The following is a 24,511-nucleotide window of genomic DNA, read 5'->3' on the forward strand; positions in this document are numbered from 1 at the left end:
CTGTGTAGGTGGCACTTTCCAAAGACGGTCACATGTCTTCTAGAACTTTGCCTCTTCCTCATCAAAAGGTGGTGTCTAATATCCTTTCCATTCAGTCTAGGCAGACTGGTGACTCATTTGTAGCCAACAGAATGCAGCAGAAGTGATTCTGTGTGACTTCTGAGGCTAGGTCATAAAAGGCAATGCAGCTTCTGCCTTGTTAGCTGGGACACATACATGCCTTTGGAGCCTTGAGATGTAGGAAGTCCTACTACCCTGAGACTGCCATGCTGTGAGGTGGCCCTGGTCACATGGAGAGGCCATGCATGTGTGTTCTGGCTGACATCCCAGCTGGGGTCCCAGCCAACAGCCAGCATCAACTGCCAGACATGTGAGTGAGTGAATCTTCAGATGTTTCCAGCCCTTAGCTGTCCAATCACTCCAGCCTTCGAGACTTCCCAGCTGTGGCCCCACACATATCGTGGCATAGAGACAAGCCATCCCACTGTGTTTTGTCCAAATTCCTGACCTACAGAATTCATGAGCATTATAAAATGGTTATTTAAACCACTAAATTTGAGGTGGTTTGCTATGCAGGAATAGTATGAAGAACACTGACAATAAACAAACACATAAGCAAGATAGTTTTATATTGTGATGACGGGTCCTCAGGAAAACATACTGCAGCATGATAATTTGGAGGAAAGCCTCCTTAAAGGGGGGGGGGGGTAGGAGCGGGAGGTAGGGGAAATATGGATCAGGAAAGGCCTTTCTGAAGAGACATATGAACTGGAATCTGAGTGAAGAGTCCAGCCACTAAAGCTCTGAGAGAAGAGCCTTCGGGGTAGATGGTACAGCACGTGCAAAGGCCCTGAGGCAGGAATGAGCTTGGTGTGTTCTGTGAAGGTCAAGAAGGCCAGTGTAACTAGGGGATGTGGGTAAGGAGGAGAGTGAAGGCAATGAAGATGGAGAGGAGGGCAGAGAGGCACGTCATTCTGCTCTTCCAGGGGGCTAAGAAGTTGGATTTCAGGCTGAGTGCTGGGAAGCCAGTGGAGGGTATTATAGAGGAGCGACTTGGTCTGGTAAGCGCTTGATAAGAGCTTTGGCTGCCTGGTGGATGACAGCATGTAAGGACAGACAGGACGATGGAAGGAAAGACCACTTAAGAGGTTACGGTAGTGGTCGGCGAAACGGGGGATGGATGGTGGCCTGAGATAGGATGATGGCAGTGAAGATGGGGCTGGTACACAAACTCGGGACACAGGCAGTGACAGGGAAGGGAGGTCGGTCCCGGGCGGAGCCGCGATGTGGGTGAGGACCGGAACCCGGCATCCCTCTGGAATCAGAGGGCGGCTCGGAGCCAGGCGGGCCAGGACAGCGCGTACTGGCGTCCCGAGACTGCCTGGGAGCCAGCCCCTGGCTGCGCGCCCGCCTGGCGTTTCCCGGCAACGACCGCCGCCGCCCGAACATTCCGAACTCGGTGGCCTGGTGACGTCATCGTCACCTTGGCGACAGCGGGTGAGAATGCCCCCCCCCCCGGGTTTGGGGGCGGGGCCTGGGCGGGTTGTGCACCGCCTTCGGCGAGGGTAGGGCTGGGAGGGGAGTGGGGTGGCGGGGCCCAGGCGTCGGCCGCAGGTGTGGCAGCAGGTGTGCAGGGGGCTGGGCAAGGTCTCACCCAGCGGCCACGGCTCTCCTTAGTGCACGCAGCCGCCCACGTGATCACCACCCATCCACACGCCTCTCTGCACTCTTCCCCCTACACCGCTGCCTCCAGCCATTAGGACTGGCTCTTCTGTCATCTCAGGTCCGAAGAGATGCCTTCTTCCACCACCCAAACTAAGTAACTGCCAACCACTTCTCAGGGACCCACCTTGGTTTTTATTTCCTTCACAGTATCGTTCTCTAAAATTATCTTATCTGGTTATAATACAGTGTCCACCCTCTTTAAACCTAAGTTCCATGAGGTTAATTAGGGATAAATTCTCTATTCTTAGCACCCTAAAAGGGAACCTGGCATGAAGTAGATGCTCAATAAATGTTATTTGGATGATTCAGTGAATTCACTTAATCATTTCATTCATCTGTGTGTTCATTGATTTGGCATTTACAGCAGTGCCTTCTAGGCACTTTGATGAGCGCTAGAGATACTGAGATGAACAAGACAGGGACTCCACCTGGAGGTGAGAAGAGATATGTTAAAACTAATACAATATTAAAAGTGAACATTTTTTAGTTCCAATGCTAGGCATAGCTCCAAGCACTTAATCAATTCACGTAATCTTCACAACAGTAGCTACTATAATTGTGCCCACTTTACAGATGAGGCCCTGAAAACAGCCACCCTATAAGATGCTGGGCCCTGCAATCAAGTGAGAGTCCACAGAGGACATGGGAGGGAGACCTGTGGCAAGGGGCCCATCGGGATGTGGTATCAGGCTCAGGTGGGTAGATTTGGTATCTTACTGCTCCCACACAGCAGTTTCCCACAAGCGACCGGCTCCTTCCAGGTCAGAACTCCACTGCCCTCGGGGAGCCCCCCAGATCAGCAGAGCAGGCAACGAGTAGGCTGTGAGGGTATGGAAGGCTGAGCCCTTGGCTGGTGTTGGTAGGACAGGAGCCTGCCTGTTCAACTGAAGCGAAGTGTGGGCAAGTTTCCACATCACTGTGTGGGGGCAGGATGGGGGGTGGCTGACATTCGTAGCTGTTAAAGCCCCTTCCTACAGAGGGCTCTCTAGGAAATCCAGCAACGAACTCCCACCTCTGCGTTTTTGCGTTTTTGCACGTGCTCTTCCCTCTGCCTTGCATGCCCCTCCCCTTGATTCTCACATAAATGACATTTCACTATTCAGATCCTAGGTTGTGTGTGTGTGTGTGTGTGTGTGTGTGTGTGTGTTGTTGTGTGTTTTCATTAGAGAGGTCTGTCTTGGCCAGGGCCTCGGAGGCAATCACCTGTCAATGTCACATTACTGTATTTGAAGACCTCTAGCCCAGAATGGGAGAGTGGCCCAGTCAGTGCGTCGTCCTTCTTCCTGACCCGATGTTTCCTATCCATGGGCTCTGTCCGCTCGTTCTGGAAAGTCAGTACCTTGTGAGCAGGACCATTAGAACTCACCTGCTGCTAGACAGGCCTTGCATGCAGCAGGCATTCAATGCTTTTGGAGAGTGAAAAGGGCCCTCCACCTATTCACTCTGGCTTTCTGGGCCAGGATCTGTCTCTGCCCTAGAACCCCTGCTGTGCACGGCCTAAGCAGGGAGAAGCGGCCCAGCCATCCTGGTCATGGAGTTCTCCTGGAGGAGGCCCTCCCTCCTTTCCGGGCCTGACTGGGCCACGCTCCCCCTCTGGACCAGGATTCTGGTCAGCTGCCACTCCAGGAGGATGTCCAAGAACCACCAGGAGGGGAGGTCAGAGGTAGAGGGTCAGCAGGGTATGGGTGTGTGTGTGGGCAGGCTTTCTTGGGTCCCAGCCAAGATGGTAGAAGAAGAGGTGGCTTTTCCCAGCCTCCCAGCACTGCTGTTGCCAGGGAAACGGGGCACCTGGAGGCTGGGGCTATTTCCCCCACAGTGGGGACCCAGGCGCACAAACAGTCAGACACACACAGCGGGGAGAATACAACTTGGGTTTATTCAGACGGTTTCCTTCCCATTTGGGTGCCGAGTGAGGGGGAGTAGGGGTGGGGATGCAGAACCTTTGGTTCCTAGGAACATTACTGATTGGCGACATTGTCTAGGACCTTTGGGCTGCCAGGATGACCCTCTGACCCATGGAGATGGTGACGAAGGGGCTGCAGTGTCTAGTTGGCCCTGTCCTCTCCAGGAATTAAGGCACAGATGGCTGAGAACATTTCGACTCAGGATAGAAATAAAGGCTGAGGGTGGCAGGTCACTCAGGGGGCTCTGGCTGGAGCAGCGGCATGCAGACTCATGGATGTCAGCGTGCCAGCCAGTCCTGTGTGAGGAGCACATTGTCTGCACATATTACACCCTCCACAAACAGCTGCGAGCCCCCATCCTACTCCTGTGCCCAGCCACTCGGTGGGCCTTTTCCCAATCTTTCTCCTTTTGCAAGAACTGGGCCTACTGATGGAGCTGACGAAAGATGTTCTTTCTTCTTGGTCCTGGCGTCCTGTGTGCAGGAAGTAGGCACCCATCTCAGTTCCCTGAACAGGTGGGAGGTGGAGGGGCTCACTGGGCTGCAGGCTGGGAGTGGCCGCTGAGCCCGGTGGGGCTGTGCAAGAACTGCTGTAACAAAGGGGAGGCTTGGAGCCCGAGGTGGGGACCTGGGCCCCTGGGGGGCCCTGCCTGCTCTGTGACCATGGTGGAGGATGTGAGGAGGGAGTTCTCGCACTGGCCCGCCTCCTTGTACTGCTCAGTCACAGTTCTCATGGCTGCACAGCGCTGGGAGCCCCCAGGCCCAGTCTGGAGCTCCAGAGCATTCTGCCGCTCTCCGGGCAGGGTGCTGGCAGAGGCAAGGGCAGGCTAGGGCTGTCCAGAGCACTGGGTGACCTCTTTTTCCCCAGCCTTGTCCCAGACACCTTTCTGCTGGAGCAGGGCCTGGCTCACATCCTGGACCAGGTATGTGCTTTTCACTGAGACATCTGGGCTTCCCCGGGGCTGGGAGCCTCTGGGAGCTTCCTTGTGGCTGACTTAATGGAGATGAAGGTTGGGGAGGAGGGTGCATCTCTGCTAGAAGGCAAGACTGGAGGGAGGCCTGAATCTTCTCTCAGTGTCTCCAGCCTCCTGGTGGAAGGGGCATGTGAGACTGCTGGACCTCTGGTCTCTGTGTGACTTTTGACCTTGGCTTGACTCTGGACCTCAGTATGGCATGTAACTTCGGTTTGGCTCTTGATTGCAGTTTGACCCCTGACCTCCTCGCCTGAGCAGTTGGGCCTGGCTCTACTGCTGTCCATGACACTGACCTTGTAGGCACTGTGGTTCCTTGGGGGGCCTTGGGAATAGCCCCTGGTGTTAGTCTCAGGCTGGAGGCAAGACATGGAACTGAGGGCCTTGTGCACAGCTTCCTCGATGTCCAGCAGCCTGGCCAGGGTCTGTTCCTTCAGCTGAGCAACCTCCATGCTGACTCTTGTCAGGTCCCCAAAGGCCTGCTCCACGGAGACCTCAGGCTTATGGGGGGCAGCAGGAGCCTGAAGGGCCCCTCCTAGCTGGGGCACAACCTCAAAGATTCTCCTCAGGGCCCCCACGTCCACGCTGCTCGCAGCCTCCTTCTCCAGGGCTTGCACCTGGCTCAGGAGGCCCTGGAGCTCTTGCTGGCTTCCCTGCCGAGTCTCAGAGCTCTTAGGAGCCTCTTGCTGGGAACCTTCCATCGGCTTTTCTCCTGGGGTGCTGGGGCCCTGCTGTGGTGAGGTGGGGTCACTGCTAAGAGCTGAGAGCTTGGAGGGCTCAGGGCTCTGGACATTGCTGCCCATAGCCTGACTCTTGGTCGGCCCAGGGGCCATGGTGCTGGGGCCATGCTGAGGTCCAGGCCGAGGCGTAGCTGCCTCTGTCTCACCTTGTTTGTATTTTCCTTGGGAGGAGCTGGGAGATAGAGCTGAGGGCTTGGGCAGCCTCTGAGGAGGGGGTATCTGGCTTAGGTGTGCAGGTTTGGGGGGCAGCTGGGGCTTCTTCCTTGGAGGGATGGTGGGCTCCAGTTTTGGGGTCTTTGTCTGTGACTCCCCAGGGCTTCTTTGGCCAGCAGGGCTGCTCTGGGAGTGGAGAAGGGGGTCCTGCAGGGGCTCAGAGGCCTTCGGGCTGGAGTCCTCATCATGGTGGGCTTGGGGTGGGAAATCAGGTCCTGTCACAGCAGCTGGGAGAGGAGGAGGAGGAACAGAGGCATTATGGGAATGCAGGCTGGCACCTGCAGCCTGAGGCCCAGAGGTCAGAGTGTAATGGGCTAAAGAGGCAGCCTTCAGGGTGGTCTCTGCAGCTTGGAGGCTCCCTGGGCCGACTCCGGCCATGGCTTTCTCTGGAGGCCCCCAGGCTCTCTGTGTGCAGGCCCCAGGTTCTTCCCGGCTTTGCCCAAGACTCTGACCAGGGCATTCCTGGAGTGGGCTGGAAGCCTGGGCCAAGAGGGCAGTCTCCCTGCCCCTTGGTGGGTGTTCCCTCTCAGAGGGCTGAACACCTCCAGGTAGGTCACAGGTCCTCACGGGGTTAGCAGTGTAGATGCCGTCCTGAGCAGTCACCCGCCCCCCAGGCAGCCCAGTGGGCAGTACTTTCTGTTCCCCACTGACCTTTCTGGGGGTTGCTGGGATCCTGGGGTCACCTCCAGCCACAGGCCTGGTGTTGCTTTGAGCAGTCCCAGTGGCAGCGGCCGGAGCTTGCAGACCATCCTGGAAGGGTCTGGAGGCAGGTCCAGGGGCGAGGCCCTGCCTGTGCTTGTTCAGCACTTGCTGGTGCAGGCTTTGGGCCTCCGCTGTCGCCACCCGTAGACTCTGCATGGCGGCCTGGAGGTCTGCTGCCCCAGGCCCTGGTGATGTAGTCGAGGCTCCTTCTGACTTTCCCAAAGCTTCCATCCCTTTCTGCCCAGTGCAACTGTCTTCTTGCTTTTCTTTGCCAGCCAAAAGGCTTGCCTTTGCAATGGTCCGTGGGGGACAAGGGTTGGCCGCTGGGCCTCTCAGGTGCTCTATCTCCATGCTGGTGTCCAGTGGGGGAACATGAATGATGCTCTCAGTTGCAGGCAGCCTCTGGGCCTCCTCGCTGGCTGGCACTGGACCTGGGTCAGCCGGTGGCTCCCACCGCAGGCTGTGCAGGCCGCTCAGGTCTCCTTTGTCTATGCAGCTGGCCAGCAGCTGCACACTGCTCCTCTCGGGGGCCCTGCTGGTGAGCCAGGGCTGCAGGGAGTAGGCAGTCAGTGAGACCAGGCCCTGCTCTGTCTCCTGCATCACCAGCCCAGTCCTTGCCACTGAGGTGCCCAAGCCACAAGCTAGCAACTGCCGGAACTCTAGGTCCAGATCGTCAACATTCCCGCTGGCCCCTGGAAGCCTCATGGGCTTGAGCCGGAGATGGCCCGCGGGGTCCTCCTGGACCAGCAGCCCCTGCTGGTCCACGTCTGGCCGGTTCAGCACTTGGCGGACAATCCTGGGAAGCTCGCCAGACACCAGCTCCTCCTTCCGTATGTGGGGGGCCCCCTGTCCTGGGCCCGGGAGCATGTACTTGGCAAGGCAGAGCTCCCCTGGCCCTCGGGCCTCCATGAGGATGCCTCCATGGTGCAGGATGCCAGGCGTGGCATGCAGAGTCCTCAGGGTCCCCTGGGTTGCAGTCTCCTGGCTCTCGGGCACCGAACCTGACAGGCCCACTGGCTGCTCTTCCTGGAGGCCGTCCCCACGGATGCTCTCAGCTGCCAGGGAGCCCATGGGGCAATTCTCAAAGAGCCAGGTGAACTTGTGCACAGAGCCCACAGGGATGGGCTCAGGGATTGCCCTTGACCCCTGGTCTTCCCTCTTGCCTGCGTCCTGGGCCTGGAAAACCTCCTTCTGACGAGACACCTGCCCTGAAGGGATCTCCACTCGGCTGCAGTACCGCACGGGTCCTCTTCCACAGGGACGGCCTGACGCCTGCAGAGGCTCCGTCTCAAAGACATGTCTGTCTGTCTGTCCTTCTCCAGCCCGGACCTGACTAACCTGCAGGTGTTGGTCCCTGGAGCCTTCCGGCCTGTCCAGGGGTTGGGGCACGAACATCCAAGTGCAGGACTGTGCCCCGGCCTTAGCTGTGGGATCTGGGACCTCTGACCCCTGCTTCTCTGCCAACTCACTCATTGGGAACGTCTCAAATAACCACCGGATGGTCTGCACGTCACCCTTGAGGGGTGCCTCAGGCTGGGGCCCGGCCTGACTCCTTCCTTCTGCTTCCTGTCGTTCCTGCCGCTCCCGCTGGTGGATTACTTCCAGGGGCTGGGTCTCAAAGAGCCACCGGGCAGTGCGCACGTCTCCAGCCACCACTTCCTGCCGGGTGATGCCCCGCACCACGTCGACGGTACTGGGGTTTCGGCCCAGCTGGTCTAGAGGCTGTGTCTCAAACATCCACCTGTAGCCCTGCACATCACCTCCGACTACTTGCTCTCTGCTGACAGAGGTCAGGGCGTGGAGGTGGCCTTTGCCATCCTGCATGGCATACACTGGGGACCCTGTGTCCTGGGACTGCCCAGCAGAATTGGTTCCTTCCACTTCGCTCACATTTCTGGGGGTGGAAGGCTCGCCCTGCCCGATGCTGTCCAGGGGAAGGGTCTCAAACAGGTTCTTGAAAGTCTTCACGTCCCCCTTCACCCCCTCCTTCTGGGGGGCAGTTGGAGAGAGGGATAGTGCTGAGAAGCTATCACTGGATAGATGCGCACACATGAGCCCCTCCCCCTTCCCGGGACCCACCCGCTGCAGGTGACCCACTTGGACCTTGTCTCTGGGAGTGTCCAGGGGCTTCATCTCAAATAGCCACAAGGTGGAACGGACGTCACCAGGGACTACCTCCTCTTTGGGCGGGGCCTCTGCCCCAGCCTCCTCTTCCCCCTTTAGAGTGTCTAGCGCCCGGGTCTCAAACAGATGCCGCTGCTGCTGAACATCTGGACCAGGAGGGAGAAGGTCTGGGGATGGTTGGAAGTCCTTCTCGTCCACCAGGATCTCCCGGATGGCATCCAGGGGCTGTGTCTCAAAGATCCAGCGAGTTGAGCTGACATCGGGCCGGGCCCCCTCCTCCAGGGAGATCCCCCGGATCACCCGCACCTGGCTGGGGTCCCGGTTGATGGCATCCAGAGGTTGGGTCTCGAAGAGCCAACGAGCTGTCCTCACCGCATTGCTTTGGATCTCCTCCCGGCATACGGCCTTGACCTCGTGGATGGCGCCTTCTGCGTCCTGGATGGCGCACAGCGGCTCCGTTTGGAACAGCTTCACGGTCTTCTTCACATCGCCTTTCAGCTCCTGGATCTCCGAGCGCAGCTCCAAGGGACTCTGCTCCTGGATGGAGGGACGGGAGCCCAGGCGGTCCAGCGGCCGAGTCTCAAAGAGCATCCTGGTACCCTGGACATCTCCACTGGCTGCAGGCTCCTTCACTGTTGCCTCCGGTGCCTCGGCCTGACCTGTCAGCTCAGCCAGCGGCTTTGTCTCAAACAGCCGGCGGGCTGCACGAACGTCCGCTCCAGATGGCGGAGGTCCGGCTGGCTCCTGGTCTATGCTGTTGGCAAAGGAGCCTTCCTCAAACTTGCGGGAAGTGGCCTGGACGTCACCGCTGGGCACCGGCTCCTTGGCAGCTGGCTTCTCATGGTCCCCAATGGCGTCTAGCCGCCAGTTCTCGAAGATCCAGCGCATGCACTGGACGTCACCCTCGGTGGGCTCCTCAGAACCCAGGACCTCGGCCAGGTCCTCAGCCACGGCCTCGGCCAGGTTCTTGCGAAGCTCAGGGTGCATGTGCCTGTAGAGGCGGCGGAGCTCGCTGGCTTGCCGCTGCTGGTGGAACTTGGAGAAGGACTCCTTGGGTGGTGGCAGCGGCAGATCCTCCAGGGCTGGCGGCGGCGGGAGGGGCAGGTCCTCTGAGGTGGCCATCGGGATGGTGGGTGTGGGGGCCACCTGCATCTGGGTGTTGGACATCCTTCTGAAGAGAAGGGCAGCGATGAGGATGGGCTGGGGCCTTAGGTGGGAGGGGGGCTGGCTGCTGGGAGAAATGGGAGGGAGCAGGACGCAGGGTCAGCGTAGGGCTGTGGTGACATGGCCTCTCCAGACTTCACTTGGGTCTCACTCTGTCACCTGCATGCTTGGTGTGTGACAAATCTTAAACTTAGGGATATGGACCCATCTACCAAGGTGGGTCCAGGCTTCCCAAGAATCAATCACCTGAGCAAGCAAGACATTGCTGGCCATGAAGCTCTGGCCTTCAGCCCCACAAAGGATGTTCAGACCTCCAGCTGGCAAACTGGACAGGCCCCATCCTCACCTTCCTTTACCAAAATCAGTTTTCCCCGGTGGAGTCCCAGGTGAGTGGCCTGAGGAAATCCTGTTTATGGGATCCCAGGAAGGGAGAGGCAGGTCCCTAAACAAGTGCCTGGGTATTTCCCATAGAGAAGAAATTCTCTTCCGTAACACCAGAGGGCGCGCTTGCCACTTTCACTGAGAGTCTTGCCCAACTTCTACCTAGGCTTTCAACTCACTGCCCATCCTTTCCCAGGCCCAGGGGGCCCACAGCCCACGTAGAGGCTCACCAGGTATCTCATGGGTAGGCAGAGCCAGATCCTGAGTCCCAGGTAGGGGTTTCTGTGCTATACCCAAGACTCAGAGGTCTGAGCTAGGGGGATCTCGAGGGTCTTCAGGCCCAACCATTCATAATTAAAGAATAGGAAATTGAGGCCCAGAAGGGATCAAATCTTGGTGAATGAATAACAGGTAGTGCTGGCCTGGGGTTCCTGGACCTTTTGGGGTCTGGCTCCCAAGAGATTAAGAGGGTAGGGGGTGTAAAACTTTCCTATCGGCTGTGGTGCCCCTCTGTTCCCCAGCAGACACACCTAGGAGAGTGAGGGTGACACCTACAGGGGAGGTGGGCAGTAGGACCCTCTGCAGAGACAGCCCTGTCCCTTGCTCATGGAGACTCAGTACCAACTGTGTGCAATGAGCCCGAATCCAGCTCCGTGGTCCTCTCCTTTCTCCACCTAGGTCAATCAGGTTTCACAATGGCGTTTCCTCCTCCCAGCTCACCCCTGCCCCCCTCCATGGCCTCCCACCCCTCAAGCCCTACTCTGGTCTTTGTCCTCTGTGTCTTATCTGTATTGTGACAGGTGTGCTAACAGTCCCCAGAGGCCCGTATGAAAAGAATGAGAAGCATGTGCCCCTCCTGCTGCCCCTGACCCATGGCTCTGCTCCGCACTCGATGCTAAATATAGCTGAGGTCCTGGCCTCAGCATGGCAGCCCTGGGCTCCAGACAGAGGCTCAGGCTCAGCCAGTGGGACCCTGGGGACCTTGGCCCATCTCATCCCCTTATCTTGCCTGGGATCCCTGCCCCTGCCCCTGCCCCCTTAGCTGGTGTCAGGCCCCTGGCCTGCAGGCTGACCAGTGCTGGGGCCTGAAACTCTTCATGGACAAAGGAGCATGGAACTGATTGGAGGTTCAGGGACAGTGGCCACAGGTGGGGGCAAGGTTTCCTCTTCATGGCTATCTCAGAGGGGGGGGGGCGGGGACGGAGACCTACTTGCCACCCCCCCACCCTGTTTTGTCCACCAAAGTCATCAGAACCCTGAGGAATTCAAACTCTGAAACCTGCCACATGAGTCTCACCACACATTCTGGGGGTCTCTGAGTTATAATGAGGACCCCCTGCCAAAGGCAAATGGTGCCTGTCCCCACCTCTTCCCCATCCCATCACCACCAGTGTGGCCTGAGCAGATGGCTTCTGCAAGGCTACCACCTCCACCCCCAGGAATCTCCAGAATCCCTGCTATGGTCCCATACGGTTAGAATCACGGAGTCCAGGGATGTCAGCCCTGAAGACCTCCAGAGGTCACTGAAGCTGAGGACAAGCTCTGTGTCCAGCTGCTGTGGATTCAGACAGGGAAACTGAGGCCCAAAGAGGGGAAAGGTGCTGTCCCGGTAGGCTCCGCAAAGCAGTGCAGGGCCTGAAGCAGATTTCCGGAACCCTTGGCTTTCCCATGCCTGCCCCTGACTGGAGCTTACGTTTCTAGAAGGCAAGGATGGGGTTTGGGGAGGGCAGAATTCAGAATTGGGACCAGACTTAGTATGCAGGCTGAGCCCCCAGCAGTGTCCCAGAGCTTGGCCTCCTAGGGCTGGCCAACCCCTCAGGGTGACCCCACCTCTGTTCCCAGTGTGCCCCTCCTTGGCCCAGTCCCTCTACAAGTCTCCACTCTGGCAGACTCAGATCTTGTCTCCCACTTTGTGCTGCTCCCCAGATCTGCCCCCAGGGTGTTCTCCCAGGGCAGGATGATGGCCTGGGGCAGAGTCTAGGTCATGATATGTGGGGAGCCGGGCACAGGCCAGCCCTGGGGACATTCCTGGGGCCAGATAGCCCAGGACTTCCACCCACAACAGCTGGGCACCAGGCTTGTCTAGCAATGCGGAGTAGGACCTGCATCCCACCCTCCACCCGCGTGTCCTCCCACCTCTCCTCCCTCCCTTTCCTCCCGACACTGGGCCTTCTTGGGAGGAAGCCCTGAAGCCCAGGGAGCTCCACACCTGTATTTTAAATAGTGCAACTACAGGCCATTCCTCCTGAATGCCTTTCTGGGTTTTGATCAGACTGGCAAGAACTTGTCCCTTCTGTTGGCTCAGGCCTGTGGCCGCCACTCTGAGAGCTCCCATGGGGCTCATGTCAATCCTCCCTTAACTTCCTCATTAAGGGAGGTCCTCATGGAATCTTTATATCAGAGACCCCTCCACTCCCTTACATGCAGATATACAGCCCCTCGACCTCTTCCTGCCACCCCTAATGCATGCTGTCCTGAGAGCCATCCCGAGGGTCCAAAGGGGACCCCAGCTGGCTAGCCAGCCCTGCCCTGAAAGACAAAGGGCAGGCTACTCACCTGCCGGTCCCACTTGGCTGGTGGGTATTTGGGGTCTGTGGCAGGTGCGGTCCAAGGGTCTGTCCTTCCTCTCAAACTTCTAGCTCGGGCCGGTTCTACTCAGCTGGATCTGTGAGGTACCTTCTCGCTGCCCTGGCTCCGGGTCTCTGTCTCCCCTGCCAGACCCAGCAGCTGCCTTTATCTTGCTGGCTGGGGTGGGGGTGGAGGGGAGCGGGCGGGAGAGGCTAAGTTCGGAGTATGAAGTGGTTCAGTTATTTTTAGGGCTTGTGGAAGTCACTCTTCCATCCTGGGGAATCGGTTACATGTCCTTTCTGGAGGGGAGGGGAGGAGCAGTGAGGGCAAAGCTTCATTCATCCAAGTCTGATCTGAGGACGGGGCCCCATGACTCAGCTGCAGAGTGGGGTGCTGGTGTCCTAGACTATTTTGAGAAAATGAATAAGGGGGGCATCTGACACCTGGACGGACCTGCCCCCTAGCCCTGTGAGCCCCCCACCTCCCTACTGTGGTCTGGCCTCTGACTACTCCTGATGGCCGTTTGTCGGGTGCCTGGAGACTGGAGGCCCCAGGGCAGGCCCGGCCCCTCCTCCTCTGTTCCCTTCTCCCCAACCCCTCTGCTCTAAAGATTCCTCTCTCCATCCATTCCTCCCCAGGCCCCGCCGCTCAGGTCTGCACAGCCCTGAGCACAGCTGGATTCTGGGAAAAGGCATCTGAATTTCCAGGCCTCGGCTCTTTGTGAGGGCCCTGATTTATCAAAGAATTCCACAGATGGGTTCTGTGGTTTTCATGGCAGATTATCTGGGTCCCTGTTTACTTTTGGGCTCTCCCTCTGACTCAGGGCCCAGGTTTTCTGGGAATGGAGGGGAGGGGAAGGGTGGCCGCAGGGAGCTGACTGTGGGGTTATTTCTGACCCTGGAGTCATTAGCTTCTGGTCACAAAGGAGGGGTGGGTCACAGTGGCCCCTTCTTTGCTGCCCAGACAGAGCCTGAGGGGCTTAGCAGAGATCCTGGCATTTAGGTCAGGAAGGGGCCAGTGTGGTGAGGGGTGCTGGGGACCATACAGAGCGCAGGCAGAGGTGGCATTTTGCCCAGGCTATGTGTCTGAGGCTGTGCAGGTGCCTTTTGCTACCTGGCAGAGCAGGGCCTTCCTTCTGACATGCCCAGTGCCCTCTGGTGCCAGGGAGTGATACCAGGCACTGCTCACTTTTTCCACTGAGTCAACCTCGGTCGTGTCGCACTGGCCTGCGGGTGGAGAGAGGGGCAGCCAGGAAACCCTCACTCAGGTCTCCTGCCCCTTCCTGTTTCCCCTGCTCTTTTTCTACCTTTCTGTCTGCTCCCCAGGGTCCTGGCTCCCCACTGTCAGGAAAACATTAGTTCCCTTTCAGGACAGGGCAAGAGGAGCTGCCCTGGGAGCCTCTGCCCCGGGGATGCCCAAAGTGCCTGGCTGCTCTAGCGGTTTTGAGAATTGAATGAATTAAGACATGAAAAGGTTTTATGAGCGTGCTTAGCACACACGCTAGAGAAAAGCCTGCTACTGTCACTTATGTGTGAAAAGAGAGTGGGTACTAGAAATATCGGGGACCACTCTGTAAATTTAGTACCCGATTGTCTAACCACGATGCTGTACATCTGAAACAGCAATATTGAATGTAAACTGTAATTGAAAAATAATTTTAAAAGAGAAAAACACCGTGTGGAACCCACGTTTGTATTCACCCCAAGTGTGATAACTCCTGGTAGAAGTTTCTCAGGCCTCCATACTAAGAAAGGGGCTTTGCCTGACCCCCACGTTCATTTCCATCTAATACAACTGCGCTGCTTAATACAGCCCCCACTAGCCACATGCGACTAAACAAGTTAAAATAAAATAAAATTGAAAATCCAGTTCCTCCATCACACTAGGCACATTTTAAGTGCTCCATAGAGACACACACTTAGTAACTATCACACTGGACAGTGCAACATGTTTCCATCCTTGTGCAAAGTCCTATTGCACAGTACGATTATCTCAAACAGATGGCATGTCCCTCTTTGCCTTGGCTGTTAGGAAGCTCTGGGCTACACTGTTAGTCTTGTACAAGTAGACTCTGTGGCCTGTATCCTGTGTGATGAGGGAGACCAACTGTCTCTGTTGCCCGTCTCTGAGGGGTTTAGAACAGGGACCTTTCTGCTTTAGAACTGGGGAGGCTCTAAGAAAACCAGGGGGGTTGGTCAACCCACATGCAATGGTCTAATGGTATCACATCATCAAAGTGTCAGTTACAAGGCCCATAAGGCGTAAGCCAGGCATGACTTATCGGAGTATCTTTGGTGGAGTCACCGTGCATCTATCCCTGAAATTTCTGTGGGAACGAGGCTGGACATAAATAAATGCACTGAGGTCGAATGGCTGTGCTGATGAGAAGGCAGAGGGGACCCGGGGGAGGGAAGGGTGTTGTTTTCCAGAGATCACTGTCCCTCCTTCTGGCCTCCTGCTTCTCGGTCCTGGGGGCCTTCCCCTGCCAGCCCCTCCCTCCAAGTGGGGTTCCACCAAAGTTGGAACAGAAGTTCATGTCTGTCCCCCTGAAGAACTGGCACTTAAACTTGGAGCTCAGGGTGAGTAGCTGGACGCAGACTCACCTGAATTTTTAGGAAAGGCAGGAGTGATTAAGAGCAGATGACCTGTGAGACCGACTAGCTGTGTGAGCCTGGCTAGTTACTTACCCTGTTTCTCAGTTTCCTCATCTATAAAATGGGAATAATAATTATGCATGTCTCAAAGGGTTGTTGTGAGGAATATATATTTATTACACACACACACTCACACACACACACACAGCATTTAGAATAGTGTCTGGTACACTAGCTGAGTAAATTCCGTAAGCTTTTCCCTGGATCCTGGCCACCCCCTTCTCCAGGACCCAGATCCCAGTGTGTCCTCTGGGTTCGAAGATGAGTGCCCTTCAAGGCGCTGGCTGGCAATCCTGGCTTCCCTCCAGCCAGGAAGTAGACACTGGTGCCAAGGGACAGCTTTGGCCACGCCAGGCTGGGTCTGTTCCAGGCCTGTAAGAGACGGGCCCGCTGAACCTCTTGATATACTCATCGGAACTCAGAAAAGGGATTTTCTGCTCCAGGTCAGCTCACAGGGCAGACCCGTGGGCCAAAGAGCTCTGCCTCCTCCCACGGGAGGGTTGTGACTGGTACATGAGAGGCAGCAGAGCTTGAGGTTTGAGTGTGGAATCTGGTGTCAGACTGCCTGAAACCTAATCACCAGCCTGTCTCCCTATTTATATGACCGATGAGCCCAGCTCTCTGCACCCTACCGTCTCCATTTGGGATCTTCCAGTAGCAACGTGATTTAACTGGGAGGAGAGGAATGTGGTGAGGGAGGGGATAAGTGAGTTGGGGAGGGAGGAAAAGTAGATGACTTCTTTGGGCAACTGAGGTTCCACCCCCAAGGGACTCTCTGAAAGCTGGTGTAGAACATGCCTGGCCTGGATGAGGAAACTGGGGTGTTTATCCGCCAACCCTCACCCCACCAGTTGAGCGCTATTTCCTGGAAACACTAACTCCCCCATACTTCAACCTGCCCCTCAGTGAGAGGGAGGCAAGTGTTTGAGATGCAGTGAACTGTGGGTCGTACAGGGAGCGTCCACTGAAGCTGCAGGTAGCCCCTGGAGTCGGGGGAAGGGATATGGGGGCACTGGCAGCATTTGCTACATTAGGTTCTCCCATCTGTGATGATAATGAGTCTGTATCATGTGGTTGCTTTGAAGATTTAGATATGTGCTTTCCAGTTGATCTTAAAATAAGGAGATCATCTTGGTGGGCCTGGCCCCATCAGGTGAAACTTTTAACAGTGGAGTTTCCTCCAGCTGATGGCTGAAGAGGACATCAGGAGGATGTGACACCATCACTGATTAGGAATGCAGCCCCTGGCTGACAACTAGTAAGGTAATGGGTCCTAAACCAGGAACTGAATTCTGTCACCAACCCGAATGAGCGTGAGAAAGGATTTTGCTTCAGTTTCCAGATGAGGACTCAGCCTCGTTTCAGCCTCTTGATGCCCTGAGCAGAGAACCCAGCCTGCCATGCTGGGCTTCTGACCTTTAGAACTGTGGGCTAATAAATGAATGTTGTCTGAGTCACTAAATGTGTGGTATCTTGCTAAACTGCAATGGAAAACTAATACAGAGTGGAAACTGAAGCAGTTGAGAGAGGGCAGGAGACCATGCTTGCTCACTTATAACAGTCACCCAGTCAGCCAAGAGCTTGGCCTAAGCATTGTCTATCAAGTGGCCAACTTGGAGGTGCTAGGAAGCTATGCTCAGTTCCCCCAGGTCACCACCAGAGAGCCTTAGAGCATCTCAGAATCAAGAAATACAAGGTAGGGAAACTCAGGGCAGGAAGCACCCGCAGTTCTCCATTTTACACCTGGGGAAACTGAGGCTTACAACACAGCTTGGATGACATGGAGCAGTGAAAAGAGCTGGTTTCAGACAATCCTCCTTTGGAACCCCAGTTCCACCATTGCCCAGCTCTACAACCTTGGACAAGTTATGTCAGCTCACTGAGCCTCAGTTTTCCTGTCTATACAATGGGGATGAGTGCTTTGACCATGAGCATGAGAGGGAAGAGAATGGGCACAGGCACAGACGTGTGGATGGTGTGACTTGAGTGTAGGGTGGACGGGCAGAGAATGGAGAGCCATCTTCAGCGGTGGGCAGGGGTCAAACTGTGAATGCCAGGCAAGGTGTTTGGGCCCTATCTTGAAAGGGTAGTTTGGGTCACAGGAGGCAGGTGATGAGGGCCTGTCACAGCAGGTCAGGTTCTGAATGATGAGGATCTCAGGGGTGGGGAGAGGAGGGGAGGAGGGCCTGAGTCTAAAGGATGCTGAGGCGAAGAGTAGGCAAAGCCTAAAAGAGCTATGCGATGCCCAAGTGCCTGGGGCACTGGCGGAGGTGGCGCCAGAGAACTAGGTAGTAGACTGGGAGGTGAGGAGGGGGAGCACCCAGGAGATCCGGCTGGTGTGGGGATGTGACTGGGTGGTGCAATGGGAGGGAAAGGGCAGAGCGGTTGGCAGCGGGCAGAAATGACAGGTTGCCTTTGAACAAGATGAACATGAGTTGCCAGGGTCTCCCAGGTAGAGCCGGTCTTCAGATCGGATCTAGAGCCAGGAGAGAAGACTGGGCTGGTGACAGAGAGCTGATGGCCAGCTGGTGCAGCTGGGAATCAGGCTTGGAGGTGAGCTGATCTCCCAGCGGACTGTGAAGCAGGTGGGAGGAAGAGAAGTTGCAGTGGGGAGGTAGGAGAAAAACCAGTACAGGAATTAGTCACGGAAGATGCTGGGGTGAGGAAGGAAGAGAGGAGTGCCCAGTGCTCCACAGCGGGAGATAAGGAGTGGGAGGGTTCAACAAGGCAGCCACAGCGAGGTGGAGGAAGCAAAGGCAGCCGATAGAGGGCCGCCGAGGGCTTGGGGTGAGCCTGCGGAGACACAGGGAGAGATGATGCTGGTAAATAATTCCTCTGGTCCTCACAGATCTCATGGCCAAATGGAATCAATATAAGAGTCAGGGTTATTGTTAAAAAACAAATGAATAATTCTTCAGGAAAGCGCCCAGGGAACTCACAGCAGCTTCAGGCAAGAGGCGGGTGCACAGTTCCCAAGGCAGGCAGGAAGCGGTGTTGGAATGCTCCCAGTGCGCAGAAGGGGGCAGCACCTCCTCAAGTGACACTTCATCTCGCTAGATTAAGCACATTTCATCCTTTCATGTATTTAATCTAAAAGAATGCTTTGCACAGCTACTATGGGCTGGGCTCTGGACTAAACACCAAAGATAAGATATTCTCCTGGAGCCTACAATTTATTTAAAGAAGCAGGTAACAGAAATAACGGAATTATCCTATCAATAATCCCTCTAAGCTCCAAAGCTTTATTATATTCTTCGAGTTGCAGGGGAACCTTTCTAGAATGTGTGACCTATGACCCTTCTTCCTTACACAACGGTACTGAACAGAACTTTGATCTCAATACTGGGCGCACCACTAAGTGCTGTATCTGCTTATTCATGGAACAGACTGGACATATTTTCCAAAGATGGCCATCCCCTATGTACTTCTTATACTGTGACTTTGACATTCCTCCAATTGAAGGAAAGGAGTCCATGTGTCATTCCCTAGAACCCAGGCAGGCTGAATTGTGGCTTTAGTGAAGGATACTTTATGACTTCTGTGACTGGGTCAGAAAGGCAATACAGCTTCCATCTGATTCTCTGAGGACATTGGAACCAGTCACCATGCTGTGTGGAAGCCCAAGCAGCTTTGAGAGACTATGTGGAGACGAACTAAGACTCCCAGCCCTAGTGCTGCCTAATCTTCCAGCCAACAGCCAGCGTGAACTTGCTAGCCATGAGAGCAAGCCATCTTGGAGGCAGAAATGCACTCAACAAATATTTATTGACTATTTACTATGGAATAAACAATGTTCAGGATCAGGGGTTCGCAAACTATGGCCCATAGGCCAAATTGTGCAGCTGCTTGTTTTTGTAAATGGAATTTAATTAGGGAAATTTGTCTGCTTTTCCATTCCTTTTTAAGTATTACAGAAGTTGTGCTCTTTTGTTTGTTTTGTTTTAAATATATTTTTATTGATTTCAGAGAGGAAGGGAGAGGGGGAGAGAGAGATAGAAACATCAAATGAGAATCATTGACCAGCTGCCTCCTGCACGCTCCCTACTGGGGATCAAGCCTGCAACCCAGGCGTGTGCCCTTGACCGGAATCGAACCTGGGACCTTTCAGTCTGCAGGCTGATGATCAATCCACTGAGCCAAACTGACTAGGGCCATAATTTGTGTTTTTAAACTGGGGAAGGTCACACTGGGGATCAGAGGGATAAAATGTGTAACCTTGGCAATTATAGCACATAATTATCAGATTGTGCAAGTCATAGGTGTTTTCAGAAACACGGGGACTTGAAAATTACACCACCTGTGAACTCTTCCTGAAAAATAAATTAGAATGGAAAGAGCTTCTGCAATAAAGAGGTATTTTATGTATGGAGCAATGAAACCGTTAAAAATAGTTATAAACACTCTTGGCAATATGAGAAAGGATACAGTTTGCTGCAAAAAATTAATAAGGAATTAAGCGCATTTTCCCCCAACACTTCAAGCTATGTGGCAAGAGAAAGGGGAGAAGTTATAGTGTTCCAGAGTTTGCTGATCTGAGAGGTAAGCAGTCATTTAAACAAAAATGGCTGTAAAAGTGATAAAAGCACAAGGTAGACATTCAAAGCTTAGGAAAGTGTGTGATTAAGAGAAATTAAACTCTACCCTTGATTTTCTCTTCATTGCTCTCCTCAGATGGACTTACTTTTCCTTGCCCTTTGCTTTCTTTAGTTCTTTCCTTATTTTGTTGGAGTACATCCTACGTATTATGAAAGGTTTGTTCATGCTACCCTCATGCTGTATTGGCAAGTAAACTGGGTCTAGATTGCTTTATCGTCGAAGGCTTGATTTTTGTCTTCTAGCTCAGGGCTGCTGATAACATTCTTTCCTTTGCAGGGGACAACTTTACTACTGTCACCATTTAGTTTTTAATGCCAGCAACTCTTAACCCACTGCTGCCGGATTGCGAGCACTTCATATTACACAGTATTTTACAAAGTATCATACTTTAAAAAGATATTAACCCATAAGGACATATAATAAATAACTTCCAAATGCAATGGGTATCTAATTTTAAAACGTGCCTTTAACATTTACGTTAAATGTTTTTTGTACTCGTTCAATAGAAACTTATCTGGCCACTGGGTAAAGCTAGCAATAAAACTGCGGGTCCGCAATGTGTGAAGACTGCTGCTACATTCCTGGTTCCGAAACTAGACCATGAAGTGTCTCGTTGTGGGTGGTTTTCCATTTAGTCCATTCAGCATATGGAGGGTCTTTCCATTTGACAATTGTGTCTTCAGTTACCAACAGCATTAACCAGACCCTTTACTGCAAACATGAGCGGTCAACCACTAACCACTAGACATATCTGCAAAATCCACAACAAAACTGAGAAGAACCAAGATGAACAAATGGAGAAAAACAGGTTTCAGGGAACTGAAAGTTCCAAAGTGCTGACTGGTATCTCTCCAAGTCCATGACAACTGAAACCTCAATTGGCCCAAAGTACTGCTCAGTAATCATCTTTCTTTTCCCTATTCCACTCACTCCCTTCCTCCCCTACACAATAATTTTATATCTTTACTGCTCTTTCAGGAATTCCAATCTAGCCTCCCCCATCCTCAGCCTCAGCAGATTACCTTGATTTTCCTGAGAATAGACCCAAGAGTCAGGAGAGAAGTCTCAGAAGCGAACCACCATGTCAACCCAATGCCCTGATTCACTGTCCATGTGCTCTACCCTCCTCCCTATTACTATTGAGTAATTGTCTCCACTTTTAGCGAAGCCAGCTCCTTTCCCTATGCCCTAGATCCCATCCCCTCTCCTTCTTAAGGACATAGCTTCACCACTTTCTCCCCTTCTCCTGCATCATCTTTTCCTCCTCTACTGTATCATTCCCATCAGCATGCAACCAATCATGCTGATACTTTTCACATCTTAAAACACAACAGTCCTCTGCTTCCCCCTCCAGTTACTACCTTTCTCTCTTCCTTCCTTTGCAGGTAAACTTGAAAACCTTGCCTATACTTGTTGTCTCTGATTCTTCATCTACCACTCCCTCTTAATCAAGATTTTGTCCCCACCATTCCATCCAAACAAGTCTTTTCAGGATCAATAGTGACCATGTTATAACTAAATTCAGTGGTCAATTCTAAGGCCTCCTCTTATGTGGGACACAGGTGATCAGAGCCCCGCCTTTCTTGAACAGTCATGGCTTGGCTTCCTGCATTCTAACACTCTCCTGGTTTGCTTTAGACTTCACTGGTGGCTCCATCTCACTCTCCATTGCAGTTCCCCTTCAACTGTCCACCCTCACCCACTTTTGAAAAAATATGTTTTTATTTTATTTTTTCTCGATAGAGAAGAAGGGAGAGGGAGAGGGAGAGGGAGAGGGAGAGGGAGAGGGAGAGGGAGAGGGAGAGGGAGAGGGATCAATCGACTGCTTCATGCACACCCCCCATTAGGGACCGAGCCTGCAACCCAGGCATGTGTCCTGACCAGGAATCAACAAGGGGACCTTTTGGTCGAGGGGAAAATGCTCAGTTCACTATGCCACAATGGCCAGGCATGTCCACTCTTAATACTGGAATCTTCAGGACTCAGAACTACTTGTCTTGACTACATTCTTCATGGACTCCTTTTAAAAGACAGTCTATAATATCTACAGACCTAACTTCTCTCCTCTGATCTTAAGACTTATGTATTTAACTGCCCATCTAACATCTCCTTTGGATGTCAAATAGCCACCTCATTCTTAGCGATGTCCCAAACTCTCAAAACCTTCAGTTGTGCATATTCCCAAACCAAGGATACTCTTCTACATAACCAGCATACAAACCTCCAAATAAGGAAATCAGAAGTCAGCATTGGTATAACACTGACATTTGATCCGAAAACTCTATTCAGATTTCACCCACTATTCCCAACAATGTCCCTTTCCCTTTTGGTCCAGCATTACACTTTGCACTTAATCATATCTCTTTAGTCTCCTTCAATCTGGAACAATCCCTTAGTCTCTTCCTGTCTTCATGATCTTAAAAGTTTTAAAGAGCATAGCTGGGGCTTAGCCGGACTGCGCGGCTGGGCGCCGGCGTCATGGAGGAGTACGCTCGGGAGCCCTGGGAATTCAGCACCGATTGAGAGGTAGTGCCAATGCTGTGAAGATCCAAGCCCCTCAGATTGGAGGTAGCTTCGCAGTGTGTGGGGGCCTGTTCTCCACCATCGACTGTGGCCTGGTGCGTATGCGGGGCAAGGAGGATCCCTGGAATTCCATCACCAGTGGAGCGTTGACTGGGGCTGTGCTGGCTGCCCGCAGTGGCCCATTGGCCATGATGGGCTCGGCAATGATGGGAGGCATCCTGTTGGCCCTCATCGAGGGTGTTGGCATCCTCCTCACTCGCTACACTGCCCAGCAGTTCCGCAACACACCCCTGTTCCTAGAGGATCCCAACCAGCTGCCCTCTAAGGAAGGGACCCTGGCCTCGGGCTATCCCAGCTACCACTGAGGAAGTGACCGCCTATCACCACCATCGTGGGAGTTCCTCTTTGGTTCCCTCCCCGATGATCTACCTCGAAGGGAGGGCTGGCTCCCAGTTGGCCCTGGGACCCTCCAAAGAGGGCCTCTACTCTCTGCTCCCTTGTCCCAGGGTGGGGTGGGGCACCCCAGCTGCCTTTCTCTCAGGGCACCCCAGCCCCACCCCATACTCAAATGTAACAAGCTCTTATCCCAGACCCTTCCTGTTCACCCTGATGAGTATTTAAAACCAGTTTTGAAATGCCAAAAAAAAAAAAAAGTTTTAAAGAGTAAAGGCTTTTCATTCTGTAGAATGTAGCTCAGCCTTAGGACAGGACTCAGACAGGCATTCCTGGGAGGAATATATGGAAGTGGTGCTGTTTTCTAACATCGCATCAGGGATGCTGACCCATTTTACAGCTGGTGATGCTAATCTAGATCTCTTGGTCTACTACATTTATTAGTTGGCATTCTACTATAAGGAAGAGATTTCCCTTTTCCTTCACTTATTTATAGTGGTGTAGGTTCATGGATTCTTATTTTATTCAATGGATTTAATCCATTATTATCACTATTTATTTTTATATCAAATCATTCCAGACTTGGCCTATGAGAGAGCCTCACCAAAATTGGCTCCTGTTTCTTTTAGGTATGTCCCAAATAATTTACACACACGCGCACACACACACACACACACACACACACACACACACTTCTTTACTTTCTGGTACAAGAAAATGTTCCAAGTTCATCTTGTAAATTCTCTGCCTCAACCTTGGAATCTACTATTTCTCCAAGGAGTCCTGGAGTGAAGAATGATATTTGGAAGCTAAAATCTGGGTACTTGGTTTCTTATTGCTTCTGAGATGTCATCAATTATAGGCTTTCTTGGTGTACAGATGTAGAACATCTATGCATATACACATATGTGTATGTCTGTGTGTGTGGACCCTATATACAATTATAACTATTTCTATATCATCTATCATCTATCTGTCTATTTTTTAAAGGCCCATGAGTTGGCACTCCAATTCCAATCTAATACTTCAGGATTATTTTTAGCCTCTCCCTTTTCTTTATATGTAAATTTCTTCTCTATCATCAAGAAAGCTGGCTCTCATTATCTCCATGTGGTTATTTATGTATTCAATATCTCTGTCTATAAGTAATTTCTCTACCATTCTGGTTGCCTCCTTGGTTCCCAAAACCATCTACTGCTACCTCTGTGGTCACTACCACTTCCAAGAGAAGGGGAGGGAAGGAATGGGGAGGGAAGGAGATGAAGGGGGAAAGGAATAGAAAACTAACTGTTTCAGAAATGAGGGAAGGAAGGGATATGTATTTTTTAAGTTCTCTTTTTAACATCATTTTTTAATCCTTCTGGATTTTTTTTTTTTTTTTTTTACAGTATGAGGCAGGAATCTGTCTCAATTTCCCCCAACTGTAACAATCATATTTGTTGAAGACTGTGTCCTTCCCTCTGCCTTAGTCACAGTTCCTTTGGCGTGGTCTGTGTACGGACAGAACTCAAGGATGCAAGAAGAGTTCGTGCCTCAGGTTGTAACTAGGACAGGAAAGTCAGGAACTTAAGTGCTGTAGGCAGTTAGACAGACGTGAGCAGGGCAAGGTCAATGGGTCAGATACAGAAGGTCACCAACGTGGAAAGCCCCAGGAGCCTAGCAATGGACAATCAATTGTAGGATGGGACCTTGCCCACAGGGCAACTTTTCCCCCCCTAGCATATCTCTGGGCATGCGGTTTGGACCCCCTGACCTTTCCTCCCTAGAGATAACATCTAGGCCTCAGTTGTATTTCAACTTCAGTCCCAGATAAGCAGCAAAACCAGTACCGGTTGACCTCAGGACCAGCTGCAT

General features: G+C 53.2%; 2 protein-coding genes across 3 annotated transcripts; one reads left to right on the forward strand and one right to left on the reverse strand.

The window, feature by feature from the left end:
- Positions 1 to 3,582: 3,582 nt before the first annotated feature.
- On the reverse strand, positions 3,583 to 12,623 carry XIRP1 (xin actin binding repeat containing 1). Of its 2 annotated transcripts, XM_059664446.1 has the most exons (3): positions 12,480 to 12,623; positions 6,204 to 9,606; positions 5,636 to 5,779 (listed from the first exon to the last, which is right to left on the reverse strand). In XM_059664446.1, the coding sequence occupies exons 2-3, from the start codon at positions 9,543 to 9,545 to the stop codon at positions 5,771 to 5,773; spliced, it is 3,351 nt and encodes a 1,116-aa protein (XP_059520429.1). In that variant the 5' UTR covers positions 9,546 to 9,606; positions 12,480 to 12,623; the 3' UTR covers positions 5,636 to 5,770. The 2 variants fall into 2 exon arrangements, with proteins under 2 accessions (XP_059520428.1, XP_059520429.1); XM_059664445.1 differs by having other exon boundaries at positions 3,583 to 9,606.
- On the forward strand, positions 9,741 to 22,885 carry LOC132215468 (mitochondrial import inner membrane translocase subunit Tim17-B-like). Its single transcript, XM_059663707.1, has 2 exons — positions 9,741 to 9,758; positions 22,192 to 22,885. Exons 1-2 carry the CDS (start codon positions 9,741 to 9,743, stop codon positions 22,627 to 22,629), a joined length of 456 nt encoding a protein of 151 aa, XP_059519690.1. The 3' UTR covers positions 22,630 to 22,885.
- The last annotated feature ends 1,626 nt before the right edge of the window (positions 22,886 to 24,511 follow it).

The sequence above is a fragment of the Myotis daubentonii genome, chromosome 14 (genome assembly GCF_963259705.1).
Source record: "Myotis daubentonii chromosome 14, mMyoDau2.1, whole genome shotgun sequence".
Lineage (NCBI taxonomy): Eukaryota > Metazoa > Chordata > Mammalia > Chiroptera > Vespertilionidae > Myotis > Myotis daubentonii.

What these genes read in the sequence shown, in the direction of transcription:
- XIRP1 (XM_059664445.1), bottom strand. Translation starts at nt 9,545, where the DNA reads ATGTCCAACACCCAGATGCAGGTGGCCCCCACACCCACCATCCCGATG.